This window comes from Hemicordylus capensis, chromosome 5 (genome assembly GCF_027244095.1).
Source record: "Hemicordylus capensis ecotype Gifberg chromosome 5, rHemCap1.1.pri, whole genome shotgun sequence".
Lineage (NCBI taxonomy): Eukaryota > Metazoa > Chordata > Lepidosauria > Squamata > Cordylidae > Hemicordylus > Hemicordylus capensis.
This window is the reverse complement of record NC_069661.1, coordinates 252,614,442-252,640,800: the sequence shown is the minus strand read 5'-3', so window position 1 is coordinate 252,640,800 and position 26,359 is coordinate 252,614,442. Positions and strand designations below refer to the sequence as shown.

The following is a 26,359-nucleotide window of genomic DNA, read 5'->3' as shown; positions in this document are numbered from 1 at the left end:
TGGTGGTGGGATTCCCAGAAGCATCTGGCAGGTCACTGTGAGAAACTGGCTGCTGTACCATATAGGCCTTGGGCCTGATCCAGCAAGACCCTTCTGTTGTTATGTTTTAAGGTCAGGACTAGTGGATACACCTGTCTGTACTTCATGGGTATCCAGACTGTCTGGTCTGGGAGAACCTGGAGTGGTCGACTCTTTTTTCACCTACAATGATATTTGCTAGTGCAGTCAGATAAGAGATGTCAACCTGAAAAGCAAGCTCAAAGCTTTGTGGGCCAGCATGAGTTTTCTCTGAGCACCGAGTCTCGCAGGAGTAGCTGGATGCAATTTGAAAGTTCATGTCACGCAGGAGAGCAAGTCAGATTATCCCGGCTGCTGATGGAAACCCCTTCTGTGTTCTCTGCCCAACGAGAGACCTGATTGTGGGGGGGAAGTAGGAGGAAAGCGAGAGAAAAGTAATGAGTCATTTTCGTTTTGCTAAATGCAGGTTAGCAGCATGGCGGAGGGCTTTAACCCTCTGCAAATGTCATAATGTTTCTCTCAAACAGTTCTTCCCGGACACCTCAGGAGAGCCCCGCGGCTCAGCGCTCCTGTTTGATATGCCCGGAACTGAATTTTTCAACCCAACAACAACCAAATTAGAGAGCAACCCCCTCACCTTCCCGCCTCAAAGCAAATATTGCTTTTGCAGTGACCTCAGTGAACATACTGAAGCAACAACAAAATATTCCCTGGAGTCCTCAGAGGAGCCAAAAGCTTGAGAATATTACATGCCAAAACTGGGAAATCCAAATGGGGAAATCCAAATGGGGATTTCCCCTGAATCTCGGTTTTTATTTATTAATTTATTTATTATTATTTATTCGATTTCTATACTGCCCTTCCAAAAATGGCTCAGGGCAGTTTACACAGAGAAATAACAAACAAATAAGATGGAACCCTGTCCCCAAAGGGCTCACAATCTAAAAAGCAATGTAAGATAGACACCAGCAACAGTCACTTTTTAACAGTTTTAGTTAGAGTCCTCAATTACATGGTCAACAGGTGGAGTACCAAGAACTGCTCATGTATCTATCATAGTTTCCGGGAAAATGACTCACATACAGCCCAGCATGCTGTTGCATGTGTGTGCAGATAAACACCATAAGCACATAAGAACAACCCTGCTGAATCACCTGTTTCCCACATTGGCCCACCAGATTGTTATTATTATGACTATTACAAATATTTATACCTCGCCCCTACAGTGCACTACAGCTCGGGGTGGCCTACAATGTTAATAAAATAGATGCAATATAGGATAAAAATTAATAAGGTTGAAAGATTAAAAGACCAAGTTAAAACCACAATTAAAATAAAAAGCTTTAAAACTGAAATTAAAAGTTATCCGTAAAAAGCTAAACACTAAGAAACCTAACAGTTAAAAGTAGAGGATCAAATATTAAAAAGCCTCTCTAAAAAGATGTATCCAGTTATTCCTTAAAAACACTAAGAGAGGGGGCATGGCAAAGCTCTTCAGGGAGGGTGTTCCAAAGTTAAGAGGCCACAACCGAAAAGGCCCCGTCTCTAGTCCCCGCCAGCCGGATCTCCTTTAGTGGCAGGGCCATGAGCAGGGCCTGAGATGATGAGTGTGATGTATGGTATGGATATTGAAGTGCACAGCTTGACATAAGCAACCCTATTTTGTTTAACTAAGCTCAAGGCTTTGCAAAGAGAGCCTTGTCAGTAGTCTTAGAAACTGTTTACTGGTGCTTTTCCATGTTCCCTAAAGTCAAAGCAACCCGCTAGTGCTGGAAGATAAGGCTGGAATAAACTGGTTGGCAGTCTGCACACGTTCCCTAACCTTGGCCAGTCATAGCTATGCAGCTGCTTTTTGAGGGATATTTTTGACTATAAATGTGTTGCCTTCTGTATGGTTCTGTGTCCTGCTCTGACATGAGTCGAGCAGTACCTATGCTACTTAAGAGCATAATAAAGCTTTGATTTTAAGTCCTCTCGACTGGGCTGATCATTGGGCTCCATCTGCCCAGGAACGAACCTCCCCTATTGGGGTCAAGGCTACCCCGATACACCAAGTGGAGGGTGGATGTATTATAGCCCTCAGACCACCACTACCACTGGTGGTGTTGCGGATCAGGTGTTGCGGATCACTCCAACATAAAGAGGATATTCCCATGATTGCCCAAGAGTGGGCTAAGTGTGCTTGGGTGATTGTGTACTGCCACGGGAACTGCACGGCTCCCAGCAGTTAGCCACAGTAAATCTCCCTCCCCTTAAATGAGCTTAACGGAGAGATCTCTCAGTTAACCTTGCTTTTGTGCTCATGTGTCGCCACAGCGCATGGTGACAAACAAGTAGACCCCCAACCAGGAGGCTGCAAGCAGTCTCCCGGGCTGAGGGGTCTCTCCAAGATGCCCCATGTACTCATGTGAGGCATCCTGGATCTTCCAGGGGGGCCGCACGGTCCCCAACCCCCGCAGCCCTCTAGCTCCATGACGGAGCCAGAAGCTGTGTGGGTGGCCGATCCAGCCACCCAGCTACGGGCAGCTGCTCATCTGCGGGGAGACCGGGCTAAGCCCGCAGTCCCCACAGTACCCCATCAGGCATTTTGCACATGTCGTGTGAAGCGCATCAAAGTTGTGCGAACACAGTTGCCTGATGCAACCTCTGTTGGGGAAAAATGGACAGGCCTTCGAGAGAGCCATAAAGACTCTTCAGCTTGGCTCTTAAAAATATTTAAGTGCTTTTAATAGTATTTATATGAGTTTTATGTGAATACTTTAAAGTTGTGCTGTCGAGTCGGTGTCTACTCCTGGTGCCCACAGAGCCCTGTGGTTGTCTTTGGTAGAATACAGGAGGGGTTTACCAGTATGAGATGATGCCTTTCAGCATCTTCCTATATCACTGCTGCCTGATATAGGTGTTTCCCATAGTCTGGGAAACATACCAGCAGGGATTCTTGCTCCTGTTAGGTGGCTGTGAATATTTTACATGATTTTATTTTATGTTCTACAAGTGAATTTTGGCCCGTTGAATAACGGGCGCTAGTAATGGCGCTCCTGGCCCCCCGCCGCCATTCCCCCTCCCTCCGCCGTACGCCCCCCCTACCTTTAAGGGCCAAATCGGCCCAGGCACTTGCCCCCGCCAGGCCGAGGAGACGGAGGCCGGGACCGGGGGCGGAGCGGAGGCCATGTAACTTTAAAAAAAAAATTGCTCCCGCGGCCGACGCCGCCCACCCTCCCTCCCAGCTGCCTAGTCCCCCTTACCCTGGCCGACTGCTGTCGGCCGAAGACTGCCCTCAATTTAAGAGGCAGAGAGGAGCTCGCAAGCAGAGCTCCTCGCTGTGCAAAGCCTCTTGCCGAACTGCCGCTTTGGGCGCAAGGGACGCAAGCACCCAAAGCGGCAGTTCGGCAAGAGGCTTTGCACAGAGAGGAGCTCTGCTTGCGAGCTCCTCTCTGCCTCTTAAATTGAGGGCAGTCTTCGGCCGACAGCAGTCGGCCAGGGTAAGGGGGACTCGGCAGCTGGGAGGGAGGGTGGGCGGTTGGCGGCGGCGGCCGCGGGAGCAATTTTTTTTTTAAAGTTACATGGCCTCCGCTCTGCCCCCGGCCTCCATCTATTTTGGCCGAGGCGGCGGCTCTGCCGCCGCCTCGGTCACTTTCCCCCGCCACCGCCTCTCCGGCTTCTTCCGGGTGGCCGCTTCTGGCCGCCCAAGATGGCTGCCGGTGCCGGCGAGCGTGTCTCCCTTGCCCTGTTCTGGGCCTGCGCTTCGCGCAGGCACAGAACAGGACAGGGAGGCACGGACACACGCTTGGACACACGTTTTATTAGAGAGGAGGCACGGAGGCACGGACACACGTTTTATTAGAGAGGATGGTTTTGATTGTGAACTGCCCTGAGACAGTTTTGGTTGGGCGGTACACAAATGAAATCAATCAATGAATAAAATAAGTTCTGCCACCTGTTCTGCAACACCACTGGTGATGCTGACACACAGACACACAGACACACACAAACACCAGCTTGGACAGGTGCTCAGCCGCCTTCATTTCACTCTACTGCACTGTATGTGGGCCATTCTATTTTAATATTTGGCTGTCAAAATGGACAGACTGCAGCTGCCCCCCATTGGCAGACATGATTGTGACATCACTAGCCTGTTCTTCCCGCAATGGCCTGCCCATGAGCCTTCCAAGGCCATCGTGAACAGGTGCTCCCCAATCCACGCCAGCTTTGCATGAGAAAAAAGGGAGCACAGCGCACTAGATTTTATTGCTGTGTCCAGTCATGTACAATTGTTTATTATTATGTATTGGTCTTATGCCAGTGGCCTTGACAAAGGAATTTTATTGGAAACGCGTTGGCCTATTGAAGATAACAATGAGGCTTCTGGGGATCTCTTCTTGTTTTTGTCTCCTTGGTAGTGCCTCAGCCCATCTCTCTCTCTCTCTCTCTCTCTCTCTCTCTCTCTCTCTCTCTCTCTCTCTCTTTGCTTCCCAGTCCATGCCAGCCTTGCATAGGGACACAAGTGAGCTGGTCTTGTGGTAGCAAGCAGGAATTGCCCCCTTTGCTAAGCAGGGTCCACCCTGGTTTGTATTTGAATGGGAGATGACATGTGTGAGCTCTGTAAGATAGTCCCCTGAGGGGGTGGGGCCACTCTGGGAAGTGCATCTTGTGAGCTGGTCTTGCATGCAGAAGGTCCCAAGTTCCTTCCCTGGCATCTCCAGATAGGACCACGAGAGACTAGTCTGGGTGGGTAATACTGAGCTAGGTGGACTTGTGGTCTGACTCAGTATAAGGCAGCTTCCTATGTTCCTATGAGGTCAGCCAGTTCACCAGGGACTAGAGGCCACTTGTCAAGCACATTGCCTGTGACCACGCCCCATGACCAATAGTGAGCAGGCCCTGGGTGTCATCATGGATGGGTGTCCTGCTCTCCACACATCACCCAGACCTTGGGATTTCATTCCAATTAGTCTTCCTTTTGTCTGAAGTTCGTGGAATTTCCCTTTTCTTGGAAACGCTGCCCCGCTTTCTCCTTAAATATGTAATTGCTGCGTGCACAAAAAAGATAGGCTATCTCCTGAACGAAATATAAAGAGTTCACAGCAGCTGTCTCCTGAGTTTGCATGTACGGCAGCTCCTGATTGGAAGGTAAGATAAAGATAATGGGATTTCTCCCCCCGCCTCCAGCCCCCTCCCTCTTTCCGGAAGGTTGAAGTGTAGCAAATAGGATCAGCGCCTGTGTCTTCTTTGTGCAGGAGCCACCAGAGGTTCACTGATCTACAAGCAAAGGGATAGGGAGCAGGAATCCTGGACAAAGCAGGCAATTTTCACTTATTGCTGCAAATGAATAGGCATGCCAAAGGGGGTCATTTCGGCCTCCTGGTTGTGCCTCTCCTCCTTCTCCCTCCCTCCTTTCTTTCGCCTGTAAGCACCATCAGTGCCTAAGGCAGTTAGAGAGCAAGTCACACACTATTATTCCTTTCCAAATGCGAGTTTGCTGGGTCCCAGGAGCCCAGGGTCAGCATTGGAAGGGGGCTGGTTCAGGGTAGGAAACTGGTAGAGGAACAGGACCAAGGCTAGCTCCCAGGAAGGATCAGCACCTGGAGAGCTGTGAGCTGGGCATCCACCCAGGGATAGGCGGATGTTGCTCCAGCAGGGATCTAGTCCCAACAGAGCCTTCAAATAGCTCTGCTCTCCAGCCTGACATTTGCTCCATCCCAACCCCACCCTGCAAGGAATTGCCAGAGCTTATGGCATAACCTCCCTAAATGCCTGCCTAGAGGGAGTGATGGGCTGGATGAAGGATAACAAACTGAGGCTGAATCCAGATAAGACGGAGGTACTTATTGTGTGGGGTCGGAACTCGGGAGATGATTTTGATCTGCCAGTTCTGGATGGGGTCACGCTCCCCCAGAAGGAACAGGTATGCAGCCTGGGGGTGCTTCTGGATCTGAACCTCTCCCTGGTGTCCCAGGTTGAGGCAATGGACAGAGGTGCTTTTTATCAGCTTTGGCTGATATGCCAGCTGTGTCCGTTTCGTGAGATGAATGACCTCAAAACAGTGGTACATATGCTGCAATTATACCAGCCTTATGTTCTTGTGTTCAGTGCTCTATTCAGTAGGCACTGGATCCAACAAAGTTGGGGAGTTTCCACCTAGGCAGACTAGACCTCAGTTGAGTCCTTCAAGTCCAAGGAGGAAGGTGAGCACACCTCCTCTAATTATGATGGAGGGGGTGGATCCAATATGGCTAGAATCTCCTGCCCCAAATAATCCCCCTAAGTGTCTGTGTCTTCCCCCAACTGACGATTTAAGAACATAAGAACAGCCCTGCTGGATCAAGCCCAAGGCCCATCTAGTCCAGCATCTTGTTTCACACAGTGGCCCACCAGATGCCTCTAGGGAACCCACAGGCAAGAGGTATATGTACATGCCCCCTCTCCTACTATGGCTCCCCTGTAACTGGTATTGAGAGGTATTTTCATCTGGTATTTTCCTGACTTGAGGCCATGACAACTACATGCAATAAAACACAATTTTGGATAGGGCCCATTATTGAGCGTGTGTTGTGTGTTTTGTATGCTAGTTTCTGGAACTTCCCTAGTGTTATATTATTTATTTATTTGATTGATTGATTGGTTGATTGATTGATTTGTATACCGCCCTTCCAAAATGGCTCAGGGCGGTTTACAATTAAAACAAATATATGACAAATATTTATATGACAAATATTTGTATGCCACTTTTCAACAAAAGTTCCCAAAGGGTTTACATAGATATAAATAACTAAAGATGGCTCCCTGTCCCCAAAGCACTCACAATCGAGAAAAGAAACATAAGATAGACCCGAGCAAGAGCCACTGGAGGGATGCTGTGCTGGGGATGGATAGGGCCAGTTGCTCTCCCCCTGCTCAGTAAAGAGAATTGCCACTTTAACAAGGTGCCTCTTTGCTCAGTTAGCAGGCGAAATACTGTATCTGGATCTCTACACTCAGTCATGAAAAATGAATGAAGTGTTTTTCTGTAATACGGTAATAATGTCTCAGTGGTTCTCTGTGCCAGTCCTTTCATGCCCACTTTGTCTTGATGTGTCCCAGAGTTTATGCTCATTGGTTTGGCAGGGAAAGGGACCCGCTAGGCCAGCTCTGCAGATGGAAGCAGTAACGTATGTTTCCAAGGATGTGAGAACGGCTCTGGGAAGAAGTAGTAGCAGGCATATATAACATAGGATGGTACCTCTCCACCCTTAGTTTTACTCTTGGATTATACTGAAGACTGTATTTTAAAGAAAAACAGATGTTAAGGAGCTGCATTGCTGGCTGTAGCATGCATATTGAATATTAATTCAGGTCCCCTATGCCAAAAGGCACAGAGATGGTCCATAGTTCAGCAGCAGAGCATAGGCTCAGTTCTTAGCATCTTCTGTTAAAAAACAATCAAGTATCAGGTGTTGAGGAAGACTGCTGAAGCCCTGGAGAACTGGCTCCCAACATTGGGTTCCCGGATGTTGAAGAAATTCCCACGATCAGTAGAAAGTGGGCTAAGGGAACCTAGCTGATTGTGGGAACTACCGGGCTCACGGGTAGGTGGCTAGACAACCTAAATCTCCCTCCCCTTAAATGAACCTAATTTTTTTGCTTGTGTGGCAACATGCAAGTAGACCCTCAACCAAGAGGCTGCAGCCAGCCTCCCAGCCTTAGGGGGTCTCTCCAGAATCCCCCATGCACTTGCACAGGGCATCCTGGAACTTCCAGGGGCTGGGTGGCCCGTGGCCCCTGGCCCCTGATCCCCACAGCCTCCACCGACTCTGTGACAGAGCCGGCAGTCATGTGGATGGCCCATTTGGCTGCCCAGGGCTTGGAGGCTGCTTGTGTGTGGGGGGAATGGGCCAAGCCCACTCTCCCTGCAGACCCGCCAGAAGATCTTCTCACTGATCGTGAGAAGAGCTTCATTGTTGGATTACATAACTCCCAGTATCCCCAGTCACAAGGGGGATGGAACTATAGCTCAGTGGTAGAGCATTTGCCTTGCATGCAGAAGGTCCCAGGTTCATTCCCTGGTATCTCCAAGCAAGACTGCGAGAAACCTCTGCGTGGAACCTTGAAGAACTGCTGCAAGTCAGTGTTGACAATACTGAGACTGATGGACCAGTGACTTGACTCTGTATAAGGAAGCTTTCTATGTTGCTGTGGGTGTTAGTTCAATGACACCTGGGAGGCCAAGGTTAGAGGAGGAGATCTGGTCTTGTGGTAGCAAGCATGACTTGTCCCCTCAGCTGAGCAGGGTCCACCCTGGTTGCATATGAATGGGAGATTTGATGTGTTAGCACTGTAAGATATTCCCCACAGGGGATGGAGTTGCTCTGGGAAGAGCAGAAGGTTCCAAGTTCCCTCCCTGGCAGCATCTCCAAGATAGGGCTGAGAGAGATTCCTGCCTGCAACCTTGGAGAAGCCGCTGCCAGTCTGAGAAGACAATACTGAGCAAGATAGACCAATGGTCTGACTCACTATATGGCAGCTTCCTATGTTCCTAAAACCTGCACTTGAGGGACTTCTGTTCATTGCACAAGCACAGCTTTAGTCAGGATGCTGGCCACTGTCATCTCTCTGGTCCAGCTCTAATGTAACATAAAATGCCCATAGCAGATTAGCACATCAGGAAATGGAGTAAGTTAGTCTTTCTCCACTACTGAATGGGAGACTTGATGTGTGAGCACTGGAAGAGATTCCCCTCAGGGGATGGAGTTGCTCTGGGAAGAGCAGAAGGTTCCAAGTTCCCTCCCTGACAGCATCTCCAAGATAGGGCTGAGAGAGACTCCTGCCTGGAACCTTGGAGAGGCTGCTGCTAGTCTGTGAAGACTATACTGAGGTAGAAAGACCAAGGGTCTGACACAGTATATGGCAGCTTCCTAAGGTTGAGAGGAGCTCTTGGTGAAGACAATAGTGGGCTCAATGGACCCATGGGCTGACACAGTAGAAGACAGCTTCATCTATACTTTTCAACAAATTAACATATAGACTTCTTTTGGAGGAGAAACTTTGGCCATTGTGGCTGGAGTTGATGGGAGTTGTAGACATCTGGGGGCCCCCAAGGCTAGGAACCCGTTGTATGGAATGTGCTAATGGTTTGTTCCACACACTCTGAAATCCAGACAGAATATCAGGTTCAATTCTGGTGTGGTTAGGAACATTGGCTGGTCAGCAGCTTGCCACAATGAGGGAGATGTGATGAAGTTATGGAGTCCTCCAACACTGCTTCAAGCACTTCAGAGCAAAGCTGTCTGCTTCAACTCTTTGTTTTCGCTTCGGTTGAGTAATGGCGCTTCCTTCACATTCGACACTTGATCTTCCATGGCTGTTTCAAAATGGATAGCGAAAATCAAGCGTCAGTTTTGCAAATACTTTTTAATTATGTGATAAGGGAGTTGTGGAGACCAAAACAAATTGGCAGCAGTTCTCCGTCTGCATGAGAAGCAGAAATGGAACCTGCGGATGACAGCTGTGCACTCGTTTCGAAAAGAGGGATGTTTGATCCTAAGGCTACCTGGATATATGGTGGGCTCCTCATTGTGGCTGCTGTATAGCAAATGGAGGGAATTCTGCATATGCTCTGAGACGCTCTAGATTTTTTTTTTAATAATGTAGAACCTGGATTGGGCCACCTAATGACACAGTGGGGAAATGACTTGACTAGCAGGCCAGAGGTTGCTGGTTTGAATCCCCACTGGTATGTTTCCCAGATGATGGGAAACACCTATACTGGGCAGCAGCGATATAGGAAGATGCTGAAAGGCATCATCTCATACTGCATGGGAGAAGGCGATGGTCAACTCCTCCTGTATTCTACCAAGGACAACCACAGGTCTCTGTGGTTGCCAGGAGTAGGGGTATGCATGGAACCGGCTGGTCTGGTTCGGGTTTGGCCCCCAACTGAACTGCGCCAGTTCGGTCTGGCAACCCCTCGAAACATGCCCCCCCCCCAGGTCTGGTCTGGTCCGGGGTGGGTGAGTTGTGAACATTTAATTTTTTTTATTTATATATATATATATATATATATATATATATATATATATATATATATATATAATTATTTACTTAACCCCTTCAGGGGAGTTGTTGGAGGTGGTGGCGGCAGGGGGTGGTGTCCATGGAGGTTCCCCCTCCCCCTGCCGGCCTCCTTTCATGCCTATACGGGCTGTTCAGTTGGTTCTTTGGCCCATTCAGGCCTTCCCCTTCCAGCGCAGTGGCCATTTTGGAGGCCACCGCACCTGCGCAATTGGCCTCTGCATGACCCAGGCCACACCGAAGGGGGAAGGCCTGAAGGAGCCAAAGAGCCGGCTGAATAGCCGGTATAGGCATGAAAGGAGGCTGGCAGTGGGGGGGGAACCTCCACGGACAGCCCCCCCACGCCACCTCCAATAACTCCCCCGAAGGGAGTAAGTAAAAAATTCTTTTTTATTTTAAAACAAAAATGTCTTCGAACCGCCTCCCCCCCCCCGAACAGTCGGGGTTCGAACCGGTGTCAGACCAAGCAGGAGATGGTTTGGTTCAACTCCGATCGGTTGAACCAAACTGGTTCGGCGTTGAACACATTCGACGCCAAACCTGTTTCCACATCCCTAGCCAGGAGTTGACACCGACTCGACAGCACACTTCTAGCCACCTAATGGCGCAACGGGGAAATGACTACCAAGCCAAAGGTTGCCGGTTCGCATTCCCGCTGGTACCTTTCCCACACTATGGGAAACATTTATTCGAGCAGTAGCAGTATAGGAAGATGCTGAAAGGCATCATCTCATACTGCGTGGGAGATGGCAATGGTAAACTCCATCTGTGTTCCATCAAAGAAAACCACAGGGCTCTGTGGGCGCCAGGAGTCGACACCGACTCGACAGCACAACTTTACTTTACTTTAGAACCTGGATCAGATTCTATTTTGAGCTGCCTCGTGTTTATATACTGAGAGCCCCACCCCTCGCGGGAATGGCCATTTCTTCCTCCCAGCTAGTTTCCCAGCGTATCTGGGGGAGAATGTGACTTGTGAGTTTTTCTCCCTACAGAATGGCGGCAGGTGAGTGGGGCCAGGATGATCCTTCAAGATGAGGATCTCACAACCAAGATTGAGAATGACTGGAAGAGACTCAATACCCTGGCCCACTATCTGGTAAGTCACTGGGCTTTTTGCTTTTGCTCAGAAATTGATGGCTGACATCCAGACGAATGCAACCAGCAAAGATCAGCGTGCACAAATGCTGAGCGGGCGATCCGAGTTGCTTAGCTGCTTCTGCTCGTGTCCCATTTGCACAAAGAGGATCGCAGGCAGCTTTGCACCACTCCCTGCCATAGATATGGATTGAGGGAGAGGTTTCACAATGGGAGGCACACCACAGATTGTACAAGCATGCCTGTTCCATCAGTGCCACACTTGATTGGGACACAGGCTTCCAGCAAAATGCCTGTTTGATTGTTCCTTCCTTCATCCACGTCCTTGACTCGCCGGATTTTTAACCATCATTTCTTTCAATGTGTAGTGTGCCCAACAGCACCCTTGTGGGAACACTCAACAGCTGTGAGCTGAGAAGGAAGGAGGAGTGTTAATAGTGTGGAATACTGCAGAATTCTGCATGGTGCCTTCCAGAAACTGCACAGGGGGCAGTGGGAACCGTGGGAAAACATTCACCATGTACAGAGACTGCAGGCACCCTGCATAAAATTAGGGGTGCAATAGTGTTCCCTGTAAGAGGAGATCCCAGATGTGCCATTGCAGCTAGAGATGCTGGGAGTTGTAGTCAACAACATCTGGGATTCCCTGTTACAGGGAACACTTGTGTGCAGTCCTGCCGGTCCCAGCACACCAAACCCGATCACTGAGAAAGCGTCTTAGTGGAGCTAGCTGACACAACATAGCCTTAGTCTGGATGCCAGCCCATGGGTTTCTGTTGGGGTGAAAAGTCATTGCCTGACGCATTTTGAACTTAAAAGTCACAGGCTGTTGTTGTATACTACGGTATAATATCTTTCTCTGGGGATTGTATTCCACACTAGTGTGGTGCTTTTGGTTAATCCATTCCTTGATCCAGGCCAGCTTTTGAATGGGGCTTTAGTTCCTTGTATTCCAGTCCTGGAGTAGAGGCGGGGCTAAAAAAAACAGCCAGCAGCAAGAGCCCTGAAAACCACTCTGCACTTGCCTCTCTGTACCTAATGAGGCGATGCTCACGATCGCCAAAAAGCAGGCGAAGGGAGCCTAGCCCGCTTTTTGGCGGCCGTGAGCTGCCACGGGAGCTGTGCAGCTGCCAGCAGCAAACTGCCATAATTACCCTCCCCTTAGCCAAGGTTCACGGAGTAAACGCTCCGTTAATCTTTGCATTCTGCTTGTGTGTCGCCGCAGAGCACGGCGACACATGTGTAGACCCGCAACTGGGAGGCTGCAAGCAGCTTTCTGGGCTCGGGGGTCTCTCCAGGATGCCCCACACGCTCACGCAGGGCATCCTGGAATCTCCCATTCATATGCAACCAGGGTGGACCCTGCTTAGCTAAGGGGACAAGTCATGCTTGCTACCCCAAGACCAGCCCTCCTCTTCTTAACCTCGACTACAACCCGATCTTCCCCAGTCACAAAGGCCATTGCTAGGGGTGATGGGAGTTGTAGTCCTACCACATCTGGGGACCCAGGGTTAAGAAACCCTGTTCTAATGCAAGACTGGGTTGCTGCACAAACCACAGAGATCTATGGACTCAGGCAGTGCACCTTGTTGCTCACGAGGAAACATGTTTTCACTCGTGCCACACTAAGAAGATGTCAGCCACTCACGGCATTTTCATTCACCTACCCCTTCCAGTGCTGTCACTACCTGCTGGTGCTCAACCGGCAATGCCCAGAATGGGAGGGCTGTAGCGCCCGCTTCTGCCTCTTTTATCCAGCAGTCTCTCTTGCTGCCCCCGTGATGGCAACTGGATAAAATGTCAGGCCACAGATTAGAAACAGATTGCGAGTGGAGATGAGATAACGAGGAGGACAGGAGTTAATTCCATTCAGACAGGGACGGAGATTGATGCTTTCTCTCCTGAAGGGAAATGCCACAACTCTCCAGAGAATCCTGCATGCTAACAGCATAGTGCCTGGGGGGGTGGCTGTGTTTGGGGTGGGGGGATATTTGTGCATGCACACGTAACAATGGGAGAGGCAGGTGGAAGCGGCTGGCCTCATTGGAGTCACTTGAGATTCCCCCTCTGCCACCCAGAGGGGGGAAGGAGACGACTAAGGGGAGGGGCATGAAAGTATCCCTGGCTTCAAGAAAGTAGACTTTTTTCTCAATCTCACAGTACTAGAACTTGGGATCGTCCAATGAAACTGGTGGGCAGTCGATTCAGGACAAAAGGAGGAGGGCTGGTCTGCTGGTAGCAAGCATGACTGGTCCCCTTAGCTAAGCAGCGTCCACCCTGGTTGCATATGAATGGGAGACTTGATGTGTAAGCACTGGAAGAGATTCCCCTCAGGGGATGGAGCCGCTCTGGGAAGAGAAGAAGGTTCCAAGTTCCCTCCCTGGCAGCATCTCCAAGATAGGGGATTCCTGCCTGCAACCTTGGAGAAGCCACTGCCAGTCTAGGTAGATAATACTGAGCGAGATGGACATATGGTCTGACTCAGTATATGGCAGCATCCTATGTAAGAAAGGATGTCTTTGCACAACACAGATTTATGGGATTTACAGGATGGGGTGATAACAACTAGCTTTGGAAGTGGATTTGACAAATTCATATCACTATTAGCCACTAGGCTAATCAAGCCTCCATGTTCCAAGGCAGTAGATCCCACCGGTTCCTGGGGAGCAGCAGCAGGGGAGGGCTGGCTCCTGCCTGTCCTGAGTGTGGGCTTCTCGGAAGCATTTCATTGGCCATTGCTAGAAACAGGATGCTTGCTGGACTAGGTGGGCCTTTGGTCTCACTCAGCAGGATTTTCCATATGTTCTTATGCCCCAAGATGAAGGTGACATGTGACCACTGTCTGCTGTGAGATATTCCCCATAGGAGATGGAGCTGTAGATCAGTGGCAGAACACCTGCTTGCATGTAGGAAGTCCCAGATTCACTCTCTGGTAGGAATGTGTTAGCTGGCCATTTGGCTGGTTCGGTTCTAATCCGGACCAGATTCGAACTGACTCGGCCTGGTCTCAGGTTCGGCTGAACCGTGACCAGTCTGGTTCAGCCATCAAACTGGGTCAAACCAGTTTGCAGGCTGGCTCAGGCATACTAAAGGCACTGGGGGGTGGCCCCTTTCTCTCACCCCCCCCTCCAGTGTCTTTAGTATAGAGATTAGGGATGCCCCTTTTACTTGTGATGGGGAATCCTCAAGGATTCCCCTTTACAAATATCCTTGAACCGATATTTCAGTATCCTTGAACCAATTCAGCAAATCGATTCTTAGAACCAGGGCCAGTCCAGTTCGCACTCGGACCGTGGTTAAAATCAAGCCTGCTCACACATCCTTGCCCTCCCACATCTTCAGGTACGTCTGGGAAAGTCTCTTGCCTCAGACCTTGAAGAAGCTGCTGCCAGTCTGTGTAGACAATTCTGAGCTAGATGGACCAATGGTCCGACGCAGTAGAAGGCATCTTCCTATGTTCCTAAGCAGAAATCACTTCCTCCCTTTGCCAGCTTTCCTCTTTTGCCCTTGCTGCTCTCTTCTGCTGGAAAGACAACCAGAGCAGAGGATGGAGGCAGAAGAAGGAGAGTGGAGGGAAGAAGGAGGAAGACCAAGCGAGAGGGCCCTGCAGGCTGTCAGTAGGAGAAGAGATGAGAGAAGGAGCAAGAGCTTGCTTTCCCTCCAAAGGGTGGAAAGGGCACCTTTTAATAGATATTACAAAGGTGGAAGCAGCAACATTTAGCAACTGAATGAAGGTGTGGAGAGGAGAGAACCCAAGGAAACCGAGCTATAACACTGAGCTAGTGAGCAATTCAGCACAGCAAGCTGTCTCTTCTAGGCGGCGGTCTTACTTTTAAGCGTTTGGGGGGCAGGCAACGCAAATACTCCAGCATAATAAGCCTTTCAGGTTCCATCCCTGTGCTGCCTGGTTTCGAGAGAGGACACCCACACTGGCCAAATATGTAGCTCCCCGTGAGTCTGGGCCACTGAGGCGAAGGGAGTGGGCCACCAGCTTCCTTGCAGCACTCTCTGCTTAAGGGCACACCAGGCCGCTGGGCATCAGTTCCCTTCTCTAGCTCCGGAGTGGCCAGCTGGAGTCTCTCCCGCTGGTTTTGGACTGCAATTCCCATAACCCCCTGCCACAATTCATTGCTGCTGGAGATTATGGGAGTTGTAGTGCAGCCGCCATTGGAAGAGTTTCTGGCTGGCCACTGTTAGCTGTAACCCAGCCATGGGATTCCGAATGCAGATAGGCATCCCCATAGCTGCCTCAGGACAAGCGTTGGCCCCAAAATGCCCCATGAAATTTCAAGCTCATTTTATTTATTTGTTTTTTGTTCGGTTTATATACCGCTTTTCATTAAAAGAATCTCAAAGCGGCTTCAACATTCCTCTGCATAGGAACATAGTATGCTGCCATATGCTGAGTCAGACCATTGGTCCATCTAGCTCAGTATTGCCTGATTGGCAGCGGCTTCTCCAAGGTTGCAGGCAGGAGTCTCTCACAGCCCTATCTTGGAGATGCTGCCTGGGAGGGAACCCGGGACCTTCTGCGAGACTAGTGAAATTTCTCCAGGGCATTCTGCACTTCCCTAGGCAGGACTGCTCATCTTGCCTCCCACAACAATTCCTCAGCCCAGAGATTGTAGAAGACGAGCTGCTAGATCTCTTACTTAGCGGATCTCCTAGGAGAGCTGCTCAAGGAAAGGAGAGCTGGTCTTGTGGTAGCAAGCATGAATTGTCCCCTTAGCTAAGCAGGTCCCACCCTGGTTGCATATGGACGGGAGACTAGAAGTGTGAGCACTGGAAGATAGTCCCCTTAGGGGATGGAGCCGCTCTGGGAAGAGCAGAAAGTTCCAAGTTCCCTCCTTGGCAATATCTCCAAGATAGGGCTGAGAAAGAGACTCCTGCCTGCAACCTTGGAGAAGCCGCTGCCAGTCTGTGTAGACAATACAGAGCTAGATGGACCTATGGTCTGACTCAGTATATGGCAGCTTCCTATGTTCCTATCCTTTCCAAACCTATACGTCTATCATTGCAACTGAGATTTTGAAGGGATGGAGTCAAGCCTGAAGGCTCCAGTGGGCTTAGACAGCCCAAGGCTACTGCCATTCACACAGAGTCCATCAAGTTTGCAGAAACTCTGCCAGATAGCCACTAAATGGCATCTCTGCTCCTTACACCAGCTCTCGGGTGACCCGTGCCTCAGTGGGACACAGCCGACCCTGCCCCCACTCAGACATGGATGAGAAGGCTAAGTCACAGATGTTAAAAGCCACCGTTCCAGGGCTCCAGAGAAGACTGGCTAATTAGCATCACAGAGATGCTTTGAAGATGAAGGCGCTCTGTGTTAAGTGCTAATTATTGTCATTGCCGACAGAGGAGCTGGCGGCTCTTGCCTAGGACCTCCCCTTCCCCCTTTCTTCTTTTCAGAACTACATATTCATCAGAGATGTTCTCCATACAGCCTCACTTGTCCCGAGCTCATTATGCCATATTGTGTTGCTTGCTTTCTGACGAGGAAGCTCCGAGGGGCATCAGTAACGAATGGGAAGGCTTCCCTTCTTTCAAGAGGGTTTCTGCTGCTCTGGGCTTGTGTGGGGATGGCTTTTGGGGGCCAACAGACTGGTGGGCCCATGCAACACACCTGCAAGGGAGGTGCAGAGCAATCCCATCATAGCTTGTCCCAGACCGGGGACCACAGAGGGTGCTGGTAAAACTGGCAGGAGTCCAGGCAAGGGAGCAGGACTACTCACTGTGGAGCTGGGTGGATTGGAGCTGGATGCAGGGCAGGCAAGAACCACACACTAGGATGTTGCTCCAGCAGTGGATGGGCGCCAGCTGAAGGCTTCAGCAGTCTTGCTGATAGGCTGGTGTTTCTAGCTCTGCCCCCTCTGAAGAATGGTTGGTGTTTAAAGGGGCCTTGCCCTATTTTTTAGGTCCAAGTTCCAGGAGATCTGGGGAGGCTCCGGCTGACCCTGGTAGTGCTACAGTATCAGGGAGCAGTGTTCCCTCTAAAGTGCGCACATGCCCACACGCACACAAGTTTTTTGATGTCCGCTCAGTTAACTTTAGATCCCGCTCAGGTTGAATCAGGAAGGCCCCATTCTGAATGCAGGTGCGCACACACTGCCTTGATACTGCAGCCCAGAACAAAACTCATTCCACACACAGATGGAAAAAATTAGAGGAACCACTGGCAAGGAGATGTCCTCTTGCATTGCTAACACTTCCCAGGGGTCATCTTTAGAATCAGAGGAGGGGAGCAAGATTCTCCTCCCAGGGAGGTGTTTTTCAGGACAAGATCTTCTCCGAGTATAGTCCAGCCTTTTCCATTCTCTGGCTGACATTCAGACTAGCCACGTCTTTGTGCAAATGGACTGGGCTAGCACAAAGTTGTTGCCTTAAGCCTACAGCTTCTGTTCTGGACAAGAGTTGCACAGACAACATGTTTGTGCCAGCACAACAAGGAGCTCAGCTTGGTGTTCTGTGACTTATAAGCCACACACACACACACTAAAAAGGTGACTGACAACAAAGAGTTGTAGGAAACAAAATTTTAGTTAAGCATTTCAGTTTCAGCAACAGACGTGCACTTTAAGATGTGATCGGGCCCCTGCTAACTGAGTGCAGATGCACCTTTTTAAAGTGGTGATTCTTTTTATTGAGCAGGGGGAGAGCAACTGGCCCTATCCGTCCCCCAGCACAGCATCTCTCCAGTGGCTGTTGCTTGTATCTATCTTAGGTGTCTTTTTTTAGATTGTGAGCCCTTTGGAGACAGGGAGTCTTATTTGTTTGTTGGTTTGTTGGTTTGTAAACCACTTTGGGAACTTTTTGTTGAAAAGCAGTATATCAATATGCGTCCTATTTGTAAGCCGAAACATTTATCTAAAACTTGGTTTCCTCTAATACTCTGCTATCTATCCTCTTTTTGCACTGTATATATATTTAGTGACAGAGCATATCCTTCCAGGATCCAGAGCCTCTTAACAAGCTTGTTGTTGAGTTTCAGGGCCATAGTTAGGAATATAGGAACACAGGAAGCTGCCATATACCGAGTCAGACCATTGGTCCATCTAGCTCAGTACTGTCCACATTGACCGGCAGCAGCTTCTCCAAGGTTGCAGGCAGGAGTCTCTCCCAGCCCTATCTTCAAGATGCTGCCAGGGTGGGAACCTGGAACCTTCTGCATGCAGGCATGCAGGTGCTCTTCCCAGAGCAGCCACATCCCCTAAGGGGAATATCTTACAGTGCCCACACATGGAGTCTCCCATTCAAATGCAAACCAGGGTGGGACCTGCTTAGCAAAGGGGACAATTCATTGTTGCTACCACAAGACTGGCTCTCTTTGTTGAGCTAAGTACATGGGTAGGTTTATTTGGGCAGGGTCAGCCCTTCATATAGCCAGGCCCCAAATCCTTAACGGTTTTAACAGTCAGAACCAGCCCTTTAAACTGTGCCGGCCTCCTGGTTGGTTACAGCAGGGGTTCTTAACCTTGGGTCCTTTGTTGGTTTTGGACTACAACTCCCATCATCCCCAGGCACAATGGCCAAAGTTGTAGTCCAACATCTGGAGACTCAAGATTGGGTACTCCTGGGTCATGAATTCCACTTGCTTCTTTGCTCCCCACTTGAACCTCCTTGTCCAATAGATTCAGGTGGCGGAGGAAGCCTGCTTTTTGTCACTGTTGCCCACTGAGTGTCGGCGAGTAAAAAGGGCCATGAGCCTCTGATTCTAACCAAACTGGAGCAGCCGATCTGAAGAAGCTCAGCCACCTGCTTCCCTGTTTCCAAAGTGATTTCGGATGTTGTAACCCCTGCTAACTTGGCAAAGAGGCACCTTTTAACATGGTGATTCTCTTTATTTAGCAGGGGAAAATAAAGTCGTAAATAATAAATACAACTGGCTCTATCCACCCCCAGCACAGTACCCCCAGTGACTGTTGCTGGTGTCTATCTTACTGGGTTGTTTTTAGACTGTGAGCCCTTTGGGGACAGGGATCCATCTGATTTATTTATTATTTCTCTGTGTAAACCGCCCTGAGCCATTTCTGGAAGGGCGGTATAGAAATCGAATAATTAATTAATTAATTAATTAATTCACCGGTGCCTTCTTTCCCTGTCTGTCCAAATGCAAATGTTTACATTTCTTGAGGTACTAGACATCTGCCACAGTTTTCACCAGAGACAAGCTGTCTCTGCAGCCACACACAGGAGCGTTTTGGTATTGGGATGTTTGAGCCTACAGGACACAAAAGGAGTTTCCAGAATCCTACACTCCCATCCTGTGACCCAGAAATCCCACAAACGCTTCGACTGCACAACACTCTGTTGGCATACAATAGCAATACCAATATGACGACTATTTCTGTAGCACTTTTCAACAAAAGTTCCCAAAGCGGTTTACAGAGACACAAATAAATAAATAGCATGGCAATAGTGAGTTCGTTAATGTATCGCATTCGTATCCCACGTTTAACGCTGTGCGGGCGCAAGCAGATTGCGGAGCTGTGCTAAATCACAGGGATTTTCCAAAGCGTGTTCTTGCACAAAAGTTCCTTTAAAACTTATGAGGCTCGCTGGAGACGGCACACCGGCTGGGCAAGTACGGAATTGGTTGCATTAGCCCGGCAGTAATCTGGAACACGGGCTCCAGGCTTTGCTCAAGCAGCTAGCATGGCAATTGCACACTCACTTCATTAGTCTGGATGTTAGCCAGTGCCTATGTGCCTATCTCATTTTGTCCTCACAATAACCTTGCAAGGTGGGTCAAGCTGAGGGACAGCGGCTTGCTCATAGCCACCCAAGGAAATCAGGGGCTGAGCAGGAATTGAACCTGGGACCTTTTGCTGTGGGCCAAAGGCAGCCCATTATATCAGCCCCTGAGTACTCGTTCCTCTAATAGCAACAAAGATTTCTTTCTGTTCCCACACACACACACACCCCCGATCCCTTCTGAAGGACCTTTTGCTACCATCATGTTAACAAGGCTATTTTATTTTCTAGGTCCCAGACGGCTCCGTGGTTGCCCTGGTCTCCAAACAAGTTACAGCCTACAATGCTGTCAACAATTCCACCGTCTCAAGGACCTCCGCTAGCAAGTATGGTAAGTGCCTGTGTGCCAGGACAGGAGAGAGAACCACGGAAAGGCACAGAGGACAGGCCATGCTACAAAAGACTCATATTTCCCTCTACTATGGTCCAGCAATGGGCATAACACTGCTACTACAAGTATGTACAGTATAGACTGCTTTCCAACAAAAGTTCTCAAAGTGGTCTACACAGAAAGTAAATAATAAAGAAATTATTTATTAAGAATAATTAATAATATTAATATTATTATTAATAATCATTAATTATTATTTATTATTAACAAATAATTGAAAACTGGCAGAAGTAAAATGCAATAGCAAGCCAAACAACAACAACAATAACAAATATATCGCTTTTCAACAAAATTTTCCAAAGCGGTTTACATAGAGAAATAATAAATAAGTACTTGAAATGCAATAGCAAGCCAACCTGCAAAATAGCCAACCCATAAAACACATTCAAGGAACAGGATGTAAGCTTGGCTGGAGGAATGCGATAGAGATGGAGGAGGGTTTGGGTGATAGTAGAAGGGTTTGGGCATAGACTCATTCCGGGGGGCATTCTGGGGAGAATTTGCTAGCCACCAGCTGACAATTGGTGAGAGGAACCCCAGTAAGTTGCACCCACACTACTTTCAAAAATGTAAGAGAAGCAAGGCAGCTTTGCCCCTTCTCTCCTCCCTTCCCCAGCGGTCCCTTAAAACATGAGCCAAAAATTCCCATAAGATGCATTTCAGTTCAGTCATAGTGCTACTACCTCTAGAAAGAACAAGGAAGATTGTACATATCTCTACCATGCCTATTCTTTTGTTAAATGTTGCACTCCTGATTCATCCATCTAATAAGTAGCAAAGACAAAAAGCACCTAAAGGAAGAAGATAAAGGAAAATGGCAGCAACCCTTCTGGCACGACCCACCTTAGGTCAGGTTGCGACCCACTAGTTGAAGAGCAGTGACATCAGTTATGACCAGGGCGCTCCAGGATGCTTCTGGTGGTAATTAATACAGTTTGCGGTGCATTAATGAGTTTTCCAAGATAGCTCTGGCACTTCCAGGAGACCCTTGCTCTTTGCTTCTGGCAGATGACAATTTTGTCCCAATTTAGACATTAACCTTATAAAGTGTGATGTTCCCTGTTTTACGTGATAGTTTGCATATCTCTTTCTCAAATCTACAAGAGCACCTGCCAAATCACTCTGGGAGATTGTGGGCACAGAGCCACAATCGTTGACACAAAAGCCGAGCATGATGAAGAATTGATTGAGTGTGTTTATCCCTGCATTCAGATGTACAGTCTACCTTAGCTAAAGAGCTTCAGGCAAGAAATCCCAGGGGTAGATGAAAGGGGCAATCATCTGTATGGTATGTGATGGTTGCTCTAATAAGCAGCACTCTGTTTGCAGTTGATTTCTGTGGCACTCACAAGCAAGACATGAAGCTGAGAGGCATCCCCTCTTGCAATCCCCAGCCTATTCTAATACTTTCATTGCACGTGGAAGTTTCTGTGCCTACTTAAGAATGGCCTTGCATGATCACACCAAGCTCCATTCAGTCCAGCATGCCTTTGGTAGCACTGTCCAGCTTTGAAGTGAGGCTTTCCCCCTAGTTTTCCTCCTAGCCGAGCAGCAATTTGGCTTCCCAAACATTGCCTTGCTCGCCCTTGAAGAAAACACCCTGACGTGATGGATTTTTCTGCTTTCAGAAAACATGATCCGCTACACCGGCAGCCCAGACAGTTTGCGCTCCCGCACGCCCATGATCACCCCCGACCTGGAGAGCGGGGTCAAGATGTGGCATCTGGTGAAAAACCACGAACACGGAGATCAGAAGGAGGGCGACCGGGGGAGCAAGATGGTGTCAGAGATCTATTTGACCAGGCTGCTAGCCACCAAGGTATGCAGCCAGTCACGCGTTCAGGGAGAAGGAATCCCAAAGTTTCAGTGCCATTGCAGAGAAGGCCGGTTTTTGGTCACGTGGCCATCCCAAGCAGGGCCAGTCTTTTCCTGAGGCGAGGCGAGGTATTTGCCTCACGCGGCAGATTACTGAGGCACCAGCAAGGTGGCAAAATGCTCCACCCCCATTGCTGCCATCGAAGCAGCTCCTTGGGAGTGAAGGAGAGGAGTGAAGGAGAGGAGAGCTGGTCTTGTGGTAGCCAGCATGACTTGTCCCCATAGCTAAGCAGGGTCTGTCCTGGTTGCATATGTATGGGAGACTTGATGTGTGAGCACTGCAAGATATTCCCCTCAGGGGATGAAGCCGCTCTGGGAAGAGCATCTAGGTCCCAAGTTCCCTCTCTGGCTTCTTCAAGATAGGGCTGAGAGAGATTCCTGCCTGCAACCTTGGAGAAGCCGCTGCCAGTCTGTGAAGACAATACTGAGCTAGATAGACCAATGGTCTGACTCAGTATATGGCAGTTTCCTATGTTCCTAAGTAACCCTTGCAAACTTTGCAAGGAGCGCTTCTCCCCATCCTGCCTACAAAGTTCGCAAGAAGCATGAGGGGAGAAGCAGAGGCTACTGCTGGCAAACTTCTCCCCCCCCCACACCCCATCACTTTCTAAGCTTACACGAGTGGTTTGGAAAGGGGACTGACCCCCCCAGCCAGCAATTGGTGCCTTGCCTCAGGCTCCCCAGAGCAAAGAGCCATCAACGTGGCCTCCTAAGACGGCAACATGAGGGAAGCTCATTTAAATATATTTCAAATGATATACTGAAAAGGATGGCGACGTGCTGAACTCTGAGCACCGGCAGCAGGTCGCCTGGGCTGGTCGAACCGCAGCTGAGCGGTTGGGAAAGCCGCCCTGAGCCATTATACAAGAGAGTGCTCAGTCAGGCATCTCTGGGGCCCGGATCAAGCTAACGCCTGCTTTAGTAATGCCCTCCTAATGCAGTCTGTTGTCTGGAGTGGAGTCAGTGCTTTCCCCAGGGGGAGCATGTCGTGGAGGGAGAGGAAAAGAGTCCTCATGCAGAAGGGCTGACAAGGGGAACAGCCCCTCAGCTGAGGTGCCGGCCTGTAGGAAGGTGTCGAGCTCACCGGTGGCAGGCACTCCATCCGTCACCGCAGTCGGCGCTTCATGGGGGATGATTGCCTGACAGCTCTATAACTCTCTGCTGTTGACTTTCGGCCCAGGAATGCCACGGATGGCGGCTTAACACTGATGCCTTCCACGCGGCACCACCTCCTTGTCGCTCAGCCGCAGCACTCGGGTTGTTTGCGCAGAATTGATTTTGCTGACACTTTCCAAGCAGGGCAGGCAGGCGCGGCAGGTGGACGGCATTGCGACGAGGAAGGAAGCAGAGCTGGTGCGGAGGCCAGGCGGAGAGGCCTCTGCGGCGAGTGCCTCTGGCCTGAACCCTCTTCTAGAACTGGGGAAGAATATTCGCCAGTGCATTAATTCCCACTGACGGGAATGTTTTGGAGAATAATTCTACCCATTCTATTAAATGCGTTGGCGAATATTCTTCCAGACATTTAGCTCGTTCACACGAGCTGAACTTGGGAAAGAGGGGCATCCTAACGGGGAGGAGACAAGCTATTTAAAGTGGTTCTGCAGCTACCTCGTTGCACTACATCAGGGGTGGGCAAGCTCGGCCCTCCAGCTGTTGTTGAACTACAACTCCCATCACCCCCAGCAACAAGTTATTGACCAAAGGAGACACGGTCTTGAATGTGTACAGTACTGGTGTTGATTACCAACAGACTGCCTCGAGTGGAGAGTAGAACACTTTTGCCACTTGAGAGGGGGAGTATCCAGAGTAGAGGGAGGCGAGCTGGTCTTGTGGCAGCAAGCATGCATTGCCCCCTTTGCTAAGCAGGGTCTCCCCTGGTTCACATTTGAATGGGAGACAACATATGGGCACTGTAAGATATTCCCCTTAAGGGATGGGGCCATTCTGGGAAGAGCATCTGCATGTAGAAGGTCCCAGGTTCCCTCCCTGGCATCTCCAGGATAGGGCTGAGAGAGACCCCTGCCTCTGTTCTTGGAGAAGCTGCTGCCAGTCTGTGTAGGCAATACTAGGGTACATGGATCAATGGTCTGACTCGGTAGAAGTCAGCTTTCTATGTTTCTGCTGGCTGGAATGCTGAGCCAGAAGGCAACTTGGGCAGTTCCAGCTGCACTGTGGGCCTTTATCCATATTTGTTGAGGTTGACATGCTATCACACCACTAGCCCATGGTTGCATGGTTTCACCAGTCTTCTGCCCTTCAGACGACGGCCCTGCTGCCTGCCACACCACACTGACTCTTTCTTTCTCTCCCCTCAACCAGGGCACTTTACAGAAATTTGTTGATGACCTCTTTGAGACGATCTTCAGCACAGCGCATCGGGGCAGTGCCCTGCCTCTGGCCATCAAGTACATGTTTGATTTCCTAGACGAGCAGGCGGACAAGCACAGCATCCATGACCCTCACGTGCGGCACACCTGGAAAAGCAACTGGTGAGGGCAGCTGCATGAGAGCCAGGGAGGGTGTGGTGCCTGGGAGAGGGCTTGGCCAGGGGCGTAGGGACTACTGAGCAAGGGAGGACAAGCTCCAGGGTCTAGGGGGCCGCCTAGGTACCCACTCACCCTCAGCCAGGGCACCCCCCTGCCATCTCCTGTACCCAGCTGGCAAACGCAGTGCTCCCTAGTTGAGAACGTGAAGAATGCCCCTCTCCTCCCCAGCTGGTGTTTCATTGAAATGCTGGCTGGCCTGCGTTTCAATGAAACATTGATGGGGGAGGGTCCGAATGGACAGTTTCCTGGGCAGTGGCTATGCCTCCTGCCTCTGATGTCAGGTGCAGGGGGCATGGCCAGTACACAGGACGGGGGCCCCAGTCAGAAGTTGTAGAATTGCTGACTAGGAGCTCCTTTCCCTGCCTCCCAAAGAGGTAAGGAAAGGAGCTCCCAGTCAGTGATTCAAACAAACCGCCGACTGGGGGAGCTCTGCTCAGGCCCACTGTCCCCAGTACTGGCCACGCCCCATGCACCTGACATCAGCTGCAGAGAGGCATGGCTTGAGGAAGGGTGTGCCTGCTTGAGAGTCACAGGGGACGGTGGAGGGCTATGTCTTCCCGCCACCCAAGTGGGATTGGCTTTCATATGGGGCAGCAGCAAACGCAGGTGCCATTTTGGCCACTCATCCCAGTTGGTGGCCTCACCAGCAGAGGCACCCCTTTTGGCACCTGGTGGCCACCATCTCCCCCTCCCTATAATTCCCTCCACGGGTTAGAAACCAGGACATAAGATCAGCACAGAGGGGACCCCCTTCCCCACTGTGTCACCCTACTAGGAAGCCTATACCCCGGAGGAGGGGATTGTCTGCTTGCTTTGCAACTCTGCGCAACTGCAACAGCACATGTTTCCAATGCAAGCCGGGTTGAGAGGGGTCCTCCAGTGCATTTCCCCCCTTTACCAACCATACTGACTGGCAGGTCGTCAGCATGGCACAGAATAAAAAAAGAAACCCCAGGCACCAAAGAGGCTTTCAGCTAATGAAACATTAGCATATTATTAACATCATCTGTGGCACTAATCTAAGTCTGATTGAAGCCACTCAGACTAAATGAGCAGGAGGTTTATTTAAAGGGGGAAAGGGGGTGGGTGGGAGGGGGGCTTCGGGAAACGGAAAACCGATCTCTTCTCAATCAGATTCAATTAATTCCAAGTCCATTTCTTCAGCTTCATTTTCCTCAGCCATATCTTAACTTAATCCTCCATGGCCAGATGCAGAAAGATGTCCCTTGGCTCAGGGCAGTCCATAGACAACAGTGAATGGGAATCCTGCTGAAAATTGACACAAAGAGTCAGGGAGTGTGAAGCCAAAGTAGCTTTGTGCCTGAGAGATAACCTAAGATAGGTGTGACATAGAGTGGGCGCCTTCTCTTTGGAGGCCTGGGAAGGGAACCACACAGATCCAAGGTGGGAGAAGCTTCAGAGCATTACTCATTTCCACGTAGTTTCAGTTGGGGGCACTTATAATACTTGTTGCTGCTGTTTGTTTGCTTGCTTGCTTGTTTGTTTGTTTGTTTGTTTGTTTGTTTGTTTGTTTGTTTGACATCTAGAATAAGAAAGCGCTGGTACAGTGAGAGGAGCAGACTGACAGAACTTCCAGGCTCTCTGCACCAGTTCACCAAGGAAGGGAAAT

General features: G+C 49.8%; 1 protein-coding gene across 6 annotated transcripts in view; it reads left to right on the top strand.

Annotated features, from left to right (window-relative positions):
- The window catches only part of PLXNA4 (plexin A4), a 699,000-nt gene that overhangs the window by 641,003 nt on the left and 31,638 nt on the right, over positions 1–26,359 (top strand). For all 6 annotated transcript variants that reach the window (XM_053255172.1, XM_053255171.1, XM_053255173.1 and 3 more), the window contains 4 exons: positions 11,061–11,164; positions 20,149–20,248; positions 21,937–22,127; positions 24,503–24,672. In XM_053255172.1, the coding sequence (XP_053111147.1) occupies positions 11,061–11,164; positions 20,149–20,248; positions 21,937–22,127; positions 24,503–24,672 (565 nt within the window). The remainder of the gene's footprint in view (positions 1–11,060; positions 11,165–20,148; positions 20,249–21,936; positions 22,128–24,502; positions 24,673–26,359) is intronic.